The sequence below is a fragment of the Micrasema longulum genome, unplaced genomic scaffold (assembly GCF_059751315.1).
Source record: "Micrasema longulum isolate JH-2025_06_02 unplaced genomic scaffold, ASM5975131v1 h1tg001175l, whole genome shotgun sequence".
Taxonomy (NCBI): domain Eukaryota; kingdom Metazoa; phylum Arthropoda; class Insecta; order Trichoptera; family Brachycentridae; genus Micrasema; species Micrasema longulum.
The window spans coordinates 305,069-322,188 of record NW_028278362.1 but is presented as its reverse complement, the minus strand read 5'-3'; the positions used below and the strand labels follow the sequence as shown (position 1 = coordinate 322,188).

Sequence of the window (17,120 nt, the reverse complement as noted above, 5' to 3'; positions counted from 1 at the left end):
AATTGTATATCCAACCACCAACCTCGAGCATATCTCCATATAATTTTAATGTTTTTTTAAAAATGAAATGGCATGATTTGGAACAAAATATTTATCTATATTAACCGGGCAAAGTTTTTTACAAAAAAAAAGTGAAAATAATCAAATGCGTAAATAAGTTAATTTACGCCGAAAGGAAAGGAGACTGCTTGTATTGTTTGAGGAGAAAGAAACGAAAAATACGATTTATATTATTTATTTTTAATTCTTCAGTTCTTTACAGAGTTCCATTGAACCTAGGTATTAACTTTTATTTTAATATAAGTTATCAATTAAAATACTTAGTACTCGTTGACTTATATTTGCCTGTTATGTTTATTTTAGATATTATAAATATCAATTTACTATTTATCGGGCATTTTGTATGATTCCATTTTAGTTTATTGTTTACAATATATTTTTGTACAAAAGATTAACGATTTTCTACGCTTCAACTTCTGTCCATTGACTATGCTTTTAGCTCTCGGCAGCTGTCAAGTCAAAAGTCAATTTATTTCTTCTTGCCATTCCGTGACTAACTGAGTTGTTTTATTGCTGTAAATTATAAAAATTGACTTTTATTTCCATTTACTACTAACCGCGAGACTTTAAGCGACGTATTTCATACAACCTTGAATTTATTTTTAAGATGGATCAGCCTTTAATTGAAAATACGGATACAAAAAATACTGAGAAGGAAAAATATTTTACAGCTCTTCGAATATGGTTGAATCAAGCACAACTTTTTCAAGAGTTGATTTCCTCATTTCCATATTATTTCCTTGCTTGTCAATCTCAAAATATACCACCGGTTAATCCGCTGTTTTTCAATAATAATTATCAACCAAGAGAAGATGTGATTTATACTCCCGTCTTTGACAATGTAAATTTGCGACAGAATATCGCTGGAGTGGGTAATGCGGAGCGCCCTGGAAGGGAAAGAAGAAATTCGGAAGGTTGTAAATGTATTCACTTGAACATCCTTTGTAAACGAAGACAACTTAAACAATGTTTAATCAAACATTTGTTTCAGGATTTGCTGTTGGTGATGGTTATGAATATGTTATACCGCCACTGTGGAAACGGTTCCTAGCGGAGCAACTGGATTTTTTATTTCTTTTGATTCTGAAATTAGCCCTCACATACATAGCTGTGGATTACTTTGATTACATGTATGTATTGCATTTGTTATGTAAATTCGAAACTATAGAGGCACATTCAAAAATAAATGAAATGTAAATGATCTTACCGAAAAATCGTTTGATTTTTTAACGTGTCTGATGGCGGAAGTGATGACACTCCTGATGTGATGTAATATTTTCTACCATTTTTCTATTTCATATTTTTTTTAATACGAGTATCATAGATAATTTTTTAGGTGTATTTATCATTGAAATTTTTATGTTATTTCCCACAGTAAATCGTACAAATCAAATTATTTTGTTTGAGTAAGAGAGGGGTCGTGGTCCCATAGGTAGTGTCGTGGACTCCTGATCAGGAGGTTTTAATCCTGCTTTACCACAACTTGTTTCCCATTGTGTAACATGTGGATCTAATATGTTCTTATTCCAATAAATTTTGTCAATAACTTTATTAAAAGCCATTAAGTTCCCTGCGCTGGTAATTGTACAGCACAATCATTTAGTATATTACTTTTGTATTTGTTATATTAAATTGTTGCATTCACCTATGTAATGTCTAGAGTCTGAACTCTTTGAAATAATTACCTAGCATACTTATTCGCATAGGGCCAAAGGTCCATAGATTTTTAATATACTTATAAGAAATTATTGTCCCCCAGTTAGTATAATTTGTCTTTTGGCAACAGCGCAAAGTACTGTGTCAATTATTTGTGTGTTTATTGCCTATCCAGGCGGATTAAGAACAAAGTGGTGTGTGAAATAGAACCAGAACCCTTTATGGGTGTTTTTGCCTCAAAAGATCCTTTTACTGAAAAAAATACTGAAAAAATAAATAGTGTGGGGATCAGTTGGTCTCCTACTATAGTGGTTGTTCGCCTACCATGCTCAAGGTCCCGGGTTTGATTCCTGGCAGAGTTGACATGAAATATTTATTTACATGGTGTTTTAACACTGCAATATTTTAATATCACTTGACTAGTACCCGAAGGGCAAGACTGATTACCTTGCCTTCATGTAATTAATGATAAAGATATGCTGCATTTGGTATTCCAATGTAGTGCCCCATGCACCGTCAGGTGCAGATAGGGGAATGATGACGATTTATTGCATATTATTATAACAGAAAAACTGTTTTTTTTTCATAAAAACTTGTAAAATCTATTTCTTAGCATGGGTTTTCCCAGGAAGGAATCCATTATTATCAAATCATATGTTTAAATGTATGTTATTAACCATAAAATACTTAATAAATTCCACTTTTTTTCCAATTTCTGTTTTTAATTACATACGCTTTTACACTTTAGTATTCTCCATCTAAAATCTCAGCCAAATTGTGTTTTACTTTAAAATTTCTTTCAACCTGATTGAAGCTATATTATGAACATTTTTGTAGAGATATGAGCAAGTATGACTTGTCAACCATAACGATGAAAATTCAAGAAGATTATTTCATTGCTTTAGAAGTAACATCAGACATTCTGATGCTGGAATTGCTGTACAGAATTTTGGTTTGCTTATTTGAGGTAACTATATGATTATTATATAAAAAAGTTAGTATTTTTATCGACAACTCATGGTATGTTATTATGTCTTGTATACAGTAATGTTTATATCTGTTGACTTCTACACACTGTTTCTTTCAAACATTTTTTCCGATATAATAATGATTAATTAGAGCAGACAACAATAATTTATATCATTGTACATAGTCGAAGAATCTTTAAAATCTGATGATATTTCTGTAATTTTTTATGTTTCAAAGTCCAAAATAAAACGCTGTGAAGTAAATGTTTTTATAATTTGGTTTTATGTGACAAAACAAAACTAACATATTTCTGCAATCAAAATAATGTTTTGAAATAGTGAGGGGTTATAAATTATGACGGGATATTTTGTCAAGAAATATCTCTAAATGAAAATAATATTCTTTTTTACTACCTAAATTGTTTTTATTCAGAAATTAAAATATAACACTGAAACACAATTTTATTCTAATTTCAGATTATGTATATTTTAATGTTTCCCATTACGCAAATGAAAAAAACTATTCTAATAATAATGTCCTAATAGAATAATGTCCTTTCTATTTTTGCTAACTTTTTGTTTCCTTTCTTCGTTTCACTAAAGAAAAAGATTCTTATGTATGATTCTGTCTGGTTGTTGTTTTTCATTGAAACACTGAAACACAATTTTATTCTAATTTCAGATTATGTATATTTTAATGTTTCCCATTACGCAAATGAAAAAAACTATTCTAATAATAATGTCCTAATAGAATAATGTCCTTTCTATTTTTGCTAACTTTTTGTTTCCTTTCTTCGTTTCACTAAAGAAAAAGATTCTTATGTATGATTCTGTCTGGTTGTTGTTTTTCATTGAAACACTGAAACACAATTTTATTCTAATTTCAGATTATGTATATTTTAATGTTTCCCATTACGCAAATGAAAAAAACTATTCTAATAATAATGTCCTAAAAGAATAATGTCCTTTCTATTTTTGCTAACTTTTTGTTTCCTTTCTTCGTTTCACTAAAGAAAAAGATTCTTATGTATGATTCTGTCTGGTTGTTGTTTTTCATTGAAACACTGAAACACAATTTTATTCTAATTTCAGATTATGTATATTTTAATGTTTCCCATTACGCAAATGAAAAAAACTATTCTAATAATAATGTCCTAAAAGAATAATGTCCTTTCTATTTTTGCTAACTTTTTGTTTCCTTTCTTCGTTTCACTAAAGAAAAAGATTCTTATGTATGATTCTGTCTGGTTGTTGTTTTTCATTTTTGAATTAGGATTATAATCAATTATTTTTCATAGAAACATTATTCTATATGTTGTTTTTGTGGATTTGAAGTAAACAATTCATTTAAAACAACTAAAATCAACCTGAAAACAACTAATTTGTGTTTGAATTAATGAACTGTGGTTCTGAATTTTTTCATGGTCATTAATTATAAACTTCATGCAGTGTGTCTGTTGTAATCGAAGCATTATTAAATTTTAGCAATTTAATTTTTATTAATAAATAACAACAGAGATTTGTCTTCAAACATTTTGACAAACTCAAACTTGTGTATTATAATTTATGTTTATTTTCTTCATTTTGTTGTTCTTTATTAAAAATTTTATTCCTTTTTAGGCTTTTTGTTTGAGTGCTGATTTTGGAGGGAGACCGGGAGGAGCTACTCCGGGTAAAGCCATTCTAGGCTTGCGTGTTGTTTCTGCCAATACAGTGCAAGTTATCAACGATCATTACCGAGACGTTGTGATTGTCTCTCCTGGAACTGGTCTCAGCTTTACCACTTCTCTGATGAGAGCCGCTACTAAAAATGCTTTCATAGCCTTCATGTTACCCGTCTTTATTATTACTATTTTTATCCAGCACAATCGTTCTGCATATGATATACTGTGCAATGTCATTGTTGTTGAGGACAATGCCAACCCACCTCGCAGAAGAATTTAATTTTGTGAATCCAGCTTTATTTTCTCCAAATTATAAATTTTAATTGTTGTTTCTGTGTTGATACCAAATTGAACAGTGGCATTTTATTTTATTTAGTATTATTAACAAGGTGTATGATACTATGTGAAAAATATTTATGGAGGTGAATTTGTGTAGGTGAATAACATTTTCTTTTCAAATCCTCTGCAGATATTATTTAAAACCACCTCTCTGAATCTATAAGGTGTAAGATATTGGCGAAAATTTAATTTACTCAAATTACCGATGTTTAATTGAAAAGATTGAAAACATTTGTGTCGACTGGATCCCTGCCTTCTATAAAAGTAATTTTAATAAAATGTATAGATTAGTTCAGGAGTAAACTTAAAAATCTTGTTGTGAATTACTTTATATTATTTATCAGAAAACGTATTTGTTGATTCTTATTCCATTACCTGCAGTTAATATTTGAGATGCCTATTATTAAAAATTGTTATTGTTAATGTTTTTAAAGAGATATGAAAACAATTTAGTTGACTTTTTAAAACTGCTGTTTATAATAGTATTATATAGGATATTTTCAATATGTCACTCTTTATAATGATTACTTGGCTTAGTAAAAACCATTTTTCCAAACGTTTATATTCATTCTTTAAAAAAATCTATTGAACAAAGCATATATTTTATAATTGTAGGGTTTTACGCTGAGAGTAATAATATGCCAACTGCTTATAGAGCCGCCCATATGGACCACAACTATTCTCTAATTATCAATCATGAAGTTAGCTACAGTTTACAGCAATACAGCGGGCCGTAGTTACCGAAACCGTCTGTTACTTGTTTGTTTTTAATCCAAATATTTTGAACGCTTTTGTTTTATGCAGTAGAGCAAAAGGGAATCTCTATAAGCTGGTAGTGAATTATTACTCTGAGGTTTAACACAACTCAAGGCCTAGAAGCAAATATTAATTTTCATAGGGGTAACTGGTGTCAGTGAAAACTTAAGTTTGAGTTGAGTTATATTTGAATTTAACAATTTTTTAGTAATAAAGGTGAGTGATGCTAGGTTTGCATAATTTGTTTTTTTTAAAGTAAATTTCTGGTGGATTCATCTATTGGATTGTTTTTTTTTTATATCCAAAACATATGTATTTTATTTTGAGGTTAGATTTTTGTTTTCGAATGCAGTAATTCACCTTTTAAATATGTATTCACATTCCATTGGCGTTAGATTCCCATGAATGACCCTTTCTATATTTGTTTTAAAACATATTGGGCATCTACGGAACATTTACGTAATCATATTTGATTGAAACTGGTTTCGTAGATATATCTATCTGTTTCCTAAAACGAATGTCTGCAATAGTATTTTTACATATTGAAGGAGAAATATCTTTTAGTATTTCTGGAGTTTAGTTTCATAACTCATCCTCCTATGTGTGTCTTTAATCATTTTATTAAGTATGAATATAGCCCTTGCTGACAGTCTTGCAGTTTAATTCTAGCACTCTTGAGTAAGTTAAAGAATTTTATCTCAGTAGCTGTTAGCCTACAACAACCATCACGAATAATAATTTTTGCATTTTGATTTATTTATTTCACAATTTAAACTTTGTGTTTGATACGTCATGAAGACTTTGTTTTAATTTTTAAAAAATTAGATTTAAATGTGTACAATTGTTATTCACTAATATTATTGCGATTGATTTTTTATTTTTATTAAGGCGGATCCTTGTTACAAATATTTATTCTGTTTATTGTTCATTGTATATTCTGTACATGAGAATCATTAATTGTCTTTCACCATGTACAATATAAACGGCACAGTAGTTTCTGTAATCACGAAAAATATTTCTGTAATTCAAAGAATGGCGTCTTAGTCCAATCCCATTTAACAACTACACTACATACCTTTCTCATACTTTTTCGGATAATAGTTCCATAATATTGCAACAACACATCAACTAATCACACCAACTCACCTCGCTTCTACTCATCAATTGATTGCGAAATCTTGGCAATTAGTACCTACAGTGATGTGCCAGAAAAATTCATGAGTGGATTATTTTTATATATTTTTAAGTAGGTTGCATTTATGTAATGCAGTCACTTTCTTTATTGAGTATTATTGTTTTATTCATCATTCTTTTCTTTTATAAAATGTATTTTATTTCGTCAAAAATTTAAATTATTTAAAATTATATATACTGTTTTTTTTTTATACGTTATTTTTATATATCATTTTTATGTACACATCAGATGCACATATACCAAAATTTATTGTGGATACATGTTTTACGTCATTAATGGTAAATACATATAGGGGGTGCAGAAAGTATATTTTAATAATAGTTTGATAATACGAATATGTTCAAATTTTTGTAGACATAAACAGTATTTTAATACCTAGCTTCTATATTCCCTTCTCAGAAAAGTTTAACCATCACATTTGGAGTATCCATCAATCTTCAAAAAAAATATGGTGCCCGCAAGAAGCCCTTATATTTTTTTTGTCAGAATAAAATAAATAGTTGGACAACTTAACAATTTTTCTACATTACCTATCTAATCTGAAAAATATTTAAACATTTAATCATAGTTTGCACCTCAATCTAAATTTGACTAGTAGTAAGTTTTTTATATGTCTTTATTTAAGTAGACTTTGTGATGAGTTTTTTGATTTTGATTACAATTTTTTTTTGTTTACCTTTGGAAAAACTATTTAAATTAAAAATATCACAAGCAACACTTCTAATTGTTTTATATTTTGTTGGGCATTGTTTTTGCAGAAATCACTTAGATTGATATCTGTGCAGATATTATAGGACTACATTCAAGAAGATGTAAAAAAACTTTTGATAACATGAGATAGATTTGAATTGAGGCCTGATACTCACCTCACATCTTTTTTAAGACTATATTTTTACATGAAAAATTCTGTAACATTGTTTACTATTTTCATCAGTATGATTTACAAAATATTTATGATAAATTAACTACCACATTCTACGACCTACTACCTACCTATTGCTTTGAATGTTAAAATTCGTGCTAAAGTAACAAATGTGCAAGTGATGTGTTTTATTTTTGTAAGAATTTTCTCAATATTTTTTAGTTTTTAACATAAAATTTAATCTATATTATTTATTTCTTAATCTGACATAGTTTGAATTATACTATCAAAGTCAAAGTAACACAACACTATGTGGATATGTATATAGTAATATTACACACCAGAGATTATACATGCATTTACACACTAAGTAAAAACAAATTATTATTATTATACCTTATGATTAAATGCATTATCAAAAAAAAGTGTTACCCCGTGTATAGTTATTACGTTCATAATGTTAGCTTTTGTCATTACTATTTTCTAATAAGGCATCTCACAATATATTCAAACAATGCCCATAAATTTTTTGCACCTTTCGTTTTTTAAATACAAATTTGGTAAATAGAAAATATTATGTGCCTTAATTTCTACATTTAAAGAAAATGACCCTTTGGTTGTAACAACCACCAGAAGATTTAATTTGCTGTATACCCTTTGATTTATTCTTTCTGTCACAAATTTTATCTTTACCAACCTTTTTAACTAAAGGTTGATGCTATCTATGTACGATATATTTTTCTGATGCCGAAAGTAATAGTAAAAAAGTACCCGGTAATTTATTGTCAGCTTTGGGCTTCATTGTATTTAGGGTTTAGCCTTGTTTGTTTGAATAATTTGGTTTGAAGAGTAATTCAAAAATAAAAACAACAGTAATCAATGATACTCTTACATTACATGTTAAACTATTTCTAAAAATGATTGTGCTTTCAACATATTGATGCATCAAAGTAAAGTTGAAATCACCAATAATAGGGTTGTTTTTCAGCTCTAACTCTAAACATAAAACGTTTAATCCTGTATTTTCATTTATGCTTGTTATAACCAAGCTTGACTGTATGTGTATTATTGACACTAACTGTAACCCCTTATAATAATAATTCATTCTATTACTCTAATTTTATAATGAATTTAGTCTTATATATGTGATGTAGAATATGTTAAATGTAAATAAATATATTTAATGTATACTTGCATGTTTTTTATTTTCGAGAATTCACTTTCCGTGTTATATGTGGCTGTGTCCTAGTCTGCAAAAGGCATACTCATAATAACCAGTGAAAAAAATATAATTGATGACATTGTGAAAATAACATTAATCGGATTGTGGTCCTGTGGCTAGTGTCTCGGACTCACGGACCAAAGGTCCGTGGTTCGAATCCCACTCTACCCCAACTCGATTCCATTTTCTAATAGTGAGTTATTTACAACTCATTGAAAATGGCCGTCAAAATGAAATATTTGGGTAAATCATAAGAACGCAAATATTTCTTTTATAAAAAAAAACATAAATTATTTTTCAAGAAGTTTTATAGATGTTATAATGAAAAACTGATTAAAAAAAAAGAATAACCCGTTTAGCCTTTTCTTTAGAGGGTTGTCAGCAGTTGGAAAATAGGATTGGGAAGAATAAAAAATCATTGAATAGCGCAAAATAAACCGGTAATATTTTATTTATTGAAGGTAAAAAAAAAAGCAGAGTAAGTACTAAAGTAACATTTAACTTGAGAACACTTATTTTTGTTTACGAATTGTCTATACTGGCAACATTATAAATAATATTTCAAAATTGGGAAATAGAGAAAAACAAGATATATGTGTATAAATTGCGTCTCATTTTCCCCTGATTTGATAAAATTACTTTATTTTCAAAAGAACGCATTTTCACGCCTTCAGTTGTTGGCCAACTAATTGCAGTGTTAAATTTATATGATAATCTAATAAAATGCTGAGTTGGCGTAGTATCACAGATTACAGATATCTTTAGATAGGAAACTATGGTACTATATCTAAGCACTTTGGGCGTCGATCGCAGCGCTGTTTAGTGTGGCATACAAGAAGCTTTGACGATGGCGCGAAAATTCAAATCACTGCGTTGCATCGTATATTGATATTTATTGTACAATATCAATACAAAATTGCTTAATTAAATACAAGTATTAGCACGCAATTTAATTTTTCTGTCCTGTATTTAAAAAAACAATTTTATATTGATATTGCACATTAAATTTATTATGGAATAGGAATACATAAATAAAAATTTAAAAAAACATTTTTAATAGTTTTATTTTACTGTTAAAATAAATCCCTCGATTCTATTAGAAAGAATCGAGAAAGAAAACTGACACTCGTAAAATAATATTATATACATGTGTGGTTAGTATATTGGATTATCAAAAATAACAAAATTGTGCAGCATTGTGATCAGCATTGGATCCCTGCTATTCCTGGATGAAAAATATTTTCTTCGTGAAGATTAAGAGACATGGCATCAACAATCACCATTCTGAAACAAAAGAATATTATTAATGGTGGATAATTTATTTTATTTCACATTGACATTTCTAGGCTGCTGCTTAGGAATAAAACAGGAAGGAAGCATTTATAAGGTTACTAAAGAATAAAATGAAGTGCTAATATGCTAATATGCTAATATTGGATTATCAAAAATAACAATTGAGTATTATTTAAAAATTGTGCAGCATTGTGATCAGTATTGGATCCCTTCTATTCCTGGATGAAAAATATTTTCTTCCTGCACATTAAGATCCATGGCATCAACAATCACCATTCTGAAACAAAAGAACATTATTAATGGTGGATAATTTATTTTATTTCACATTGACATTTCTAGGCTGCTGCTTAGGAATAAAGCAGGAAGGAAGCACTTATAAGCTTATTAAGTAATGAAATGAAGTGCTAATATGGTAGGTAAGAAGAAAAGGGTATGCATGTATCTACTCTATTGTCTGCGCTTCTTATTCTTAAGTCTTTTATTATAACACTTTCTAGCTTGTAATTTGAGAGGATCAACAATGCAAGACTCTAATTTTTTTCGCCCAGTTAATAGAAAGTTAATTTGTTTACACCAAGAAAAAATATATAATTGCAATACTAAGTTAACAATAAAATCAAAAAGGTGGCCTCTATGTGCTGGACAAGATAAACATGCTGAATTTAATTTAGATAGTACTATTTCCTTCAAACTCGACATAACATGAAACTTATGGCAAATAGTCGGTAAATTATTTTTGCAGTGATTGACAATGGTATTAAAAACTTTATAGATTTTGATTGTTGGGTGGATTAAAGTATTTGGACCACATGCCCTAGAAGTTATTAAACTATGCCCCGGTAAATGTGTTTCAGATTTAAGATCCAGTCTACATTCACAACAAGATCAAAATTTAGATAAAGCCCGTTTTGCCACATAACCAGCTATATATTTACAAACCGCAACATATTGACTACTTTTCTGTCTTGAAGAACTTGTTGGTAAGGAGTGATCATCAACATGAAATTGTTCCTGTACTTCGATGTCCGATGTTAAAAAAAGTTTTAATGAATCTAAAATTTCACCGTCATCATTTTCACAATTTGCTCCAATGGAGTGAGTATGAAATAAGTTTGATATGAGAAGCGACTTAAAAGCATCTATAAAATTTGAACTAGAGGGGTTTATGTTACGTGCACCCTGACTTCTTACCATGCCAAAAAAGTTTTCAATGGGGTCTTGGTTAAGGTTACGTGGAAGCACAAAAGTAAATTTATAACATGTAAGTAATTTATTACTCAAATATGATATTGCTTCCAAAGTTGTAATCCAGTTACGCACTGTAGGTGGTACTGATATTTTTTGGTTTTTGGAATCTACAAATTTTACTGATTTTAAGATGGAAATAGCTTCCTGCCAAAATTTCCAGTGGGGAGATGTTAATCTGACTCCACAACGGTATTTACAAATAATACTATTAGCATTGAGAGAACTGCCATTTAAACTGTCGAAAAGTTTATTTATAAATAAGATAAGATCAGCAGTCTGTGATGCCCCATTGTCAATATCATCCACAGTATCTGCCAAAGATTTCATGGTAGTTCCTACTGTCCTGCTGAATACCTGAGCAGCAACCTTGACCTTCATTTTTCTTAGTTTGTCGGGGAAAATATGACTATCGGTTAATTTGTGCATTTGGAAAAAGTCTTCCCCTCTTGCTTGATCGTATGTGTATGATTGTACAATATGGGACCACTTTGCTATTTTTGATACAGAATTTTGAACAAAATGTACATCTTTTACTAGCATATTATTTCTAAATCCCTTCAAAAGATGTGGCACATCAAACATTTGTACAATTTCATGGCCTTCAATTTCAAACCCGTGAACTCTACATTCAGTACCACCCCGAAGGTACAATTCACGGGTTTCCTGTTTCAGGATATTTATTGCACCAACATTTGAGCTACCTTGGTCACAAATTATTGAAACTAATTCCAAATTGCTACGAAAGATATTTGAGATTATTGATTTTAAGATAACAACCAAATCTGAAGATTTAATGGGTCCTCCTGTAAAAACAAATGCTAATGGTTGTTTCCATTTATTATATAAACCCTGTAGCATAAAAACACAAACGTGATCAGCAAAAGCTGGAGTACGTTTTCCTTCACCCAAGTCTTGGAATCCCTCAATAAAATCTTTATGTTTTTTGTACATTAAATTCTGACTAATTGACATCTCGTCAAACATCAAAGAGCATATTCGAGCTTTAGCAGAAAGATTTTGGGCGACCTCTTCCAAATGTTTAAATATATGCAAATTGGTACCAGGATTAAATGGGATTTTATTTAGCATTGTCATCAATGTTTTTCTGGATGGTAAGGAAAATATGCTTGAAATATATTTATAACTTTTATAGCCCTGCTTCATTAATGACAATGCAAAAACCTTATCGTTAGTTGTATATCTACGGCCCTGTTTTGTCCGTTTCTGAAGCCTCAATTGAGACTTAAAAAAACGGTATGTGATTTTATTTAATTTATTTTTAAAGGATACATGGCGCTCTTTGTTTAATTTGAGTTCCATCTTTCTAATCTTCATCTCCATGTTTCTTCTAGCCTTTTTAAACTGCAAACATTTCTTGTAAAGCTTCCTTTTCCTGGGTGTTAAATTTTGAGATTGGGTTTCATTTACATCCTTCAAGATGTGGTCATATTTTCGTCCTGTAATATAATATTTCATAATGATGCATTAAGGGTCCCAACATCATAATATAATGAATGCCTAACTATTATTGCAAAGAATGATAAAATGTAAAGGGATGCTGTTTGGAAATAAGCAAAAAGAAATACTAGCAGTTGGTTCTATTTACAATATAAAATTTCACTTCCAAGTTTGTTAATGAAAGTTCTTGGTTGAAGTTCATTGTATTTTATATCTTTAATAAATTTGAGTAGTATTAGGGTAATTCAACGGATACTAACGTCATAATTGAGTCTTTTTCAATGTGTTTTATCTATATAATGTAAAAAAATATTTATTCTGTATATCTTCTTTAGTTTTTTATTGGCTTTTTTCACTCCTAACTGAGGTGTTCTAGCCAGTGTCAAGTTTGAGATTAACTTATTTAAATATTTACACATGTGTTAGTACTATACATACAAGTTAGCATGTTAGTATTTAATATTACATACATTTTACATAATATAAAACTTATTTACAACTTAATACCATTTATAGCTACATATTTACATAAATTTTTTAATATATTATTATTGGGTGGGAACAAAAGAGTTTAAATAGTAATAGGGAATGGGACGCTGATTTTGGAGAGGTCAGATAGGAACTCAGGATAACATTATATATATTGTGAAGACGTCGACTCCCAAAGATTGTACAAATTGCACACTAATGCATCTGTATTCTGTATATCACTGTACATTGAACAACGATTAAGGAAAAATTTCATAAAAACAATAATTCAATTAGGTAATTTTTTTGATTCCCGATAATAAATAATATAAAAATTGCACCACAGCAGGACAAGAGGGCCCATTACAGTGATCAATTACAGAAAAATCATATTATAATTTTGTGTTCTCTCCGGGAATCGAACCCGGAACCTTCCGTGCGTAATTCAAGCGTCTTAACCACTTAATGTTTTTTAACACCTCATGAAGTTTTAATGACGAAAAATTTATGTCGCATTTTCATGGAAACATCCGTTAGCATTATTCATAAACTGCATGAACATGATAGAAACAAAGTATCTGTGGATATTATGTAGAACGAAATCTCTCTGTCCAAGAACCAAGAGAAAATGCATTATTGAATACATGTCATTTGATACTAACTTTTTGGTGTACTCTGCTGAGGTGCACTCGGACCAGAAATATGCAGTGGGCCTGATATGTCATCAGCGTTGATATCTAAAAACATTATTAATTAGTAATATGTGACAATGTGTCAATGAGTCGGACAAGTAACTGTATGTATACATTTTAAGTTCTTTGAAAACACAAACAGCTTTAATATGCCGATTTGCTGGAGAAAATTATGGGTCAGAAATTTGTTTCAACTGAGAGGGTCACTTTCATGGTCATGTCATACGATATATATGTGCTATAAACTTTTTAATAATTAAAAAAGGAACGGCCCACGCTCAGACGATGTAGTCTTGGTCGATCACAAAAACGGCATTTCTCAATTTGCAGAAAATGTATAAAATTAATAGAAAAATGTAAAGATTAAACAACCATAGTGACATTACACATCCCTGTTTCACGCCTTTTGAGATCGCAAACCAAGATGTAAATCTCCCATTAACTCTTACACACGCTGAACTCTCCTGAATTTATATGTATTTATTATTATTTTTTTCTTTTTAACAAAGAAACAAAGATGTTTCTCTTTCTCTTATATATAAATATGTATGTCTGTAAATTTTTATTACAAAAATAAAAAAATATTACTACAAACCAGAAATAGGTTGGATGAAAGTCGTACCACTGCAATTGGCAACGCCTTCCGGGAGTGCACAGGGGAGTTCTTCAGTAACAGCTACGCCGACTGTAATTCACAATAAAAATAAAATGAACATCATACCAGATAACATAATGCAAGAATTTCAGGAAAAACCTTGAAAGATCGAGTAAGGCTTGAACGAATAGAAAAGAATAAGCTGAGATGGTTAGGACGTGTAGAAAGCATTAACGATAATATAATAACTGAGATAGAACATAAGTCTGAAAGAAGGGGTGTAAGGAAATGTGAAAATTATAGAAATACATACCCGAACTCTGTTCACCAAGTAAATAATGAAAACTATTTTCTTTGGATGGTGACTTGTTAAACCCTGTAAAAAAAATACAAATTACCAACACCACATTGCAAAAGCACATCCTTACAATTGTATACACACCATGCCACCCTAGTAATCGTTTGTAAATAATGACCAAATAAAAATGTCGGAAGTTGCAGGAAAAGGCACTACGCCAACTTTGTACATACATTATAACCCGATTAATCAACTGTAAAAACAATATAAACTCCGATTGAGACAAAAAATATGGAACGATATAGCAAAACTGTAAGACAAATCACAAACACCACATTCCAAAAGCAGACTTGCAATTGTATAGACACAAGACAGATAAATAAGGTGCAATTACAGTGGAAAGCTAACCTAAGTCGTACATATATTTTTCTTGCAGAAATACTAATAACTTTAATTGTAAAATGGGTCCAGATTAATAAAAGTATGCTTTCCCTATGAGTTATAAATTTGCAGGGCAGGCAAACGGGACGAATAAACGTGCAACATGAGACAAATTCTTGAAATAATTATGTATGAAATATCATGTAATTTACCTGGCAATCCAATGGTAGGCACAGAGCACAATAAAAGCTGGATGTCATTGTATTGGCTAAAGTTGAATGCGTTGAAGTGTTTAATGCACACAAAACAACGTCGATTAATCTTGTCATCGGATAAATTCATAAATTTGGGACTTTGAACACGATTGATCCGTTCTTTAAATAAATGTGGATATCGTTTCGGAAAACGATGTAGTTTTTTCGTAGAATTACGATTCGGTACGCAACAACTCGGTATTTCGAAGAAAAAGTGCAAAATAACAGAGAGCAGTGTGACAGCGATTTCGAATGGAAACGGATAAATTGGCGGTTCGTCTAGAAGGACGCCGGCCGGCACGGCGTGGCTGGGCACACGCCGCCGACAGTTGCGCCACAAACTGTATTGATTTACTAGCAAGTGGCTTGTGCGATATCGGAAGAATGACTAGAAAGTCTTGTATTGGCTGAAAACTGCCTGCGTAGTATGTTCCAAAACCGCCGGTGAACGTGGCGGAGCTAGTTACCGTCGCTTTTGCCTTCGAGGAGTGGCTGTCGCTGTCATCCGGACCGATTCATGCAATTGTATGTGATACAATTGAAGTGAAAGTACATGGAGATAGTTCATTAGGTTTTAATTAATTCTCTAAAAATGTCGGCGTCCGGCGATTTTGGAAACCCTTTGAGAAAATTCAAATTAGTATTCTTAGGAGAACAAAGTGGTAAGTCATCGCTGTCACTCAAAATTTATACATCGATAAAAGTGCATATTTTAATTTATATTTAAGAAAAATTGCGTTTTAATTAGATGCATTTCTTTTTTGATAAATCATCGTAAGAGGCGTGTCGCTTAGTAAGTTTTTTGTAATATTTATTCCGATATTCCCACACATATCTTTATATGGGTACATAGGTATATACTTAAAATTACCGTACCTAATTCGGAAAGAGGTTATTCTTTCTAATAGTACTCTAGCTGTACTCTCACGCTATTGTTAACGCAAAACATTAGCGAAGTCGTTGATCCGCGGTATACTTTATAATCTGATTGTGTCTTTCCTCTTAGACATGTTTATGACAGTTCGTTTACTTTTTTCAATATAAATATTTTATTAATTCTCTTGATATTGTTACTAACTCACTGGCTTCACATTTTTTTTTATCATTTATGAGAGTACTTAGTTTTATCGTTAATTTATGATGTTAAGAGAACAAAAAAACAAATCAAAATATTGTTTTTATGATCATATAGATCATGTTTTATTAAAAACATATTTGTAAAATGTTTTTTTTCAAACATATAGCATGCTTAGTAAGATTTTCAAAAGCGAGAATGTTACTACTTCGTAGTCGAAACATGAATGTTATTGTTATTTATTTCAAAAAAATTCAATGTATAGCAATAATAATTTGTGTTATTTATTGACAATTCTTTATAGAATTCCATTGTAATCAGACGATAACTTATATTTTCATATGAGTTATAAATTAAAATACTTTGTACATTTCTACTTATTTATTTGACCAATTAGCGCTTTCACCCTCCAACGGACATCTTCGGGCTGTGTGTACAGTGTTGAAAGGATTTTTACAAAACAAAACAATATCCCTAGTGCATTTTTTTTTAAATTCGGAAACTATGAAAAAATATTTCTGTGCAAAAGAAAAGGACAATGTTATGGGATACATGAGTCGGCGGCTTACAGTAATGGAGAATTTTATTTCATAAAAATATTTTTTGTTTTAGTGTCCTGTACAGGTGTACCAAGTA

At 30.4% G+C, this 17,120-nt stretch overlaps 2 protein-coding genes and 1 long non-coding RNA gene across 6 annotated transcripts in view; 2 read left to right on the top strand and 1 right to left on the bottom strand.

Moving 5' to 3' along the window:
- The first annotated feature begins 500 nt into the window (after positions 1-500).
- On the top strand, positions 501-6,729 carry LOC148276631 (protein FAM8A1). 2 transcript variants are annotated; one of them, XM_088234008.1, is made up of 5 exons: positions 520-575; positions 668-974; positions 1,052-1,190; positions 2,554-2,683; positions 4,305-6,729. In XM_088234008.1, the coding sequence occupies exons 2-5, from the start codon at positions 668-670 to the stop codon at positions 4,626-4,628; spliced, it is 900 nt and encodes a 299-aa protein (XP_088090134.1). In that variant the 5' UTR covers positions 520-575; the 3' UTR covers positions 4,629-6,729. The 2 variants fall into 2 exon arrangements, with proteins under 2 accessions (XP_088090133.1, XP_088090134.1); XM_088234007.1 differs by having other exon boundaries at positions 501-974.
- A 2,539-nt stretch (positions 6,730-9,268) lies between these two features.
- Rab6 (RAS oncogene family member Rab6) overlaps positions 9,269-17,120 on the top strand; it is a 29,257-nt gene continuing 21,405 nt past the window's right edge. Inside the window, exons 1-2 of one of the 2 annotated variants that reach the window (XM_088234000.1) lie at positions 9,269-9,461; positions 15,836-16,071. In XM_088234000.1, coding sequence (XP_088090126.1) covers positions 16,002-16,071 — 70 coding nt within the window. In that variant the 5' untranslated portion in view covers positions 9,269-9,461; positions 15,836-16,001. Of the gene's footprint in view, positions 9,462-15,835; positions 16,072-17,120 lie in introns of those variants that run through there. The other variant, XM_088233999.1, reaches the window with a different exon arrangement.
- On the bottom strand, positions 11,641-15,830 carry LOC148276630 (uncharacterized). Of its 2 annotated transcripts, XR_015823691.1 has the most exons (5): positions 15,368-15,830; positions 14,790-14,852; positions 14,477-14,566; positions 13,852-13,926; positions 12,526-12,720 (listed from the first exon to the last, which is right to left on the bottom strand). It is a non-coding gene; the product is annotated as an uncharacterized LOC148276630 (long non-coding RNA). The 2 variants fall into 2 exon arrangements; XR_015823692.1 differs by lacking the exon at positions 14,790-14,852 and having other exon boundaries at positions 11,641-12,720; positions 15,368-15,828.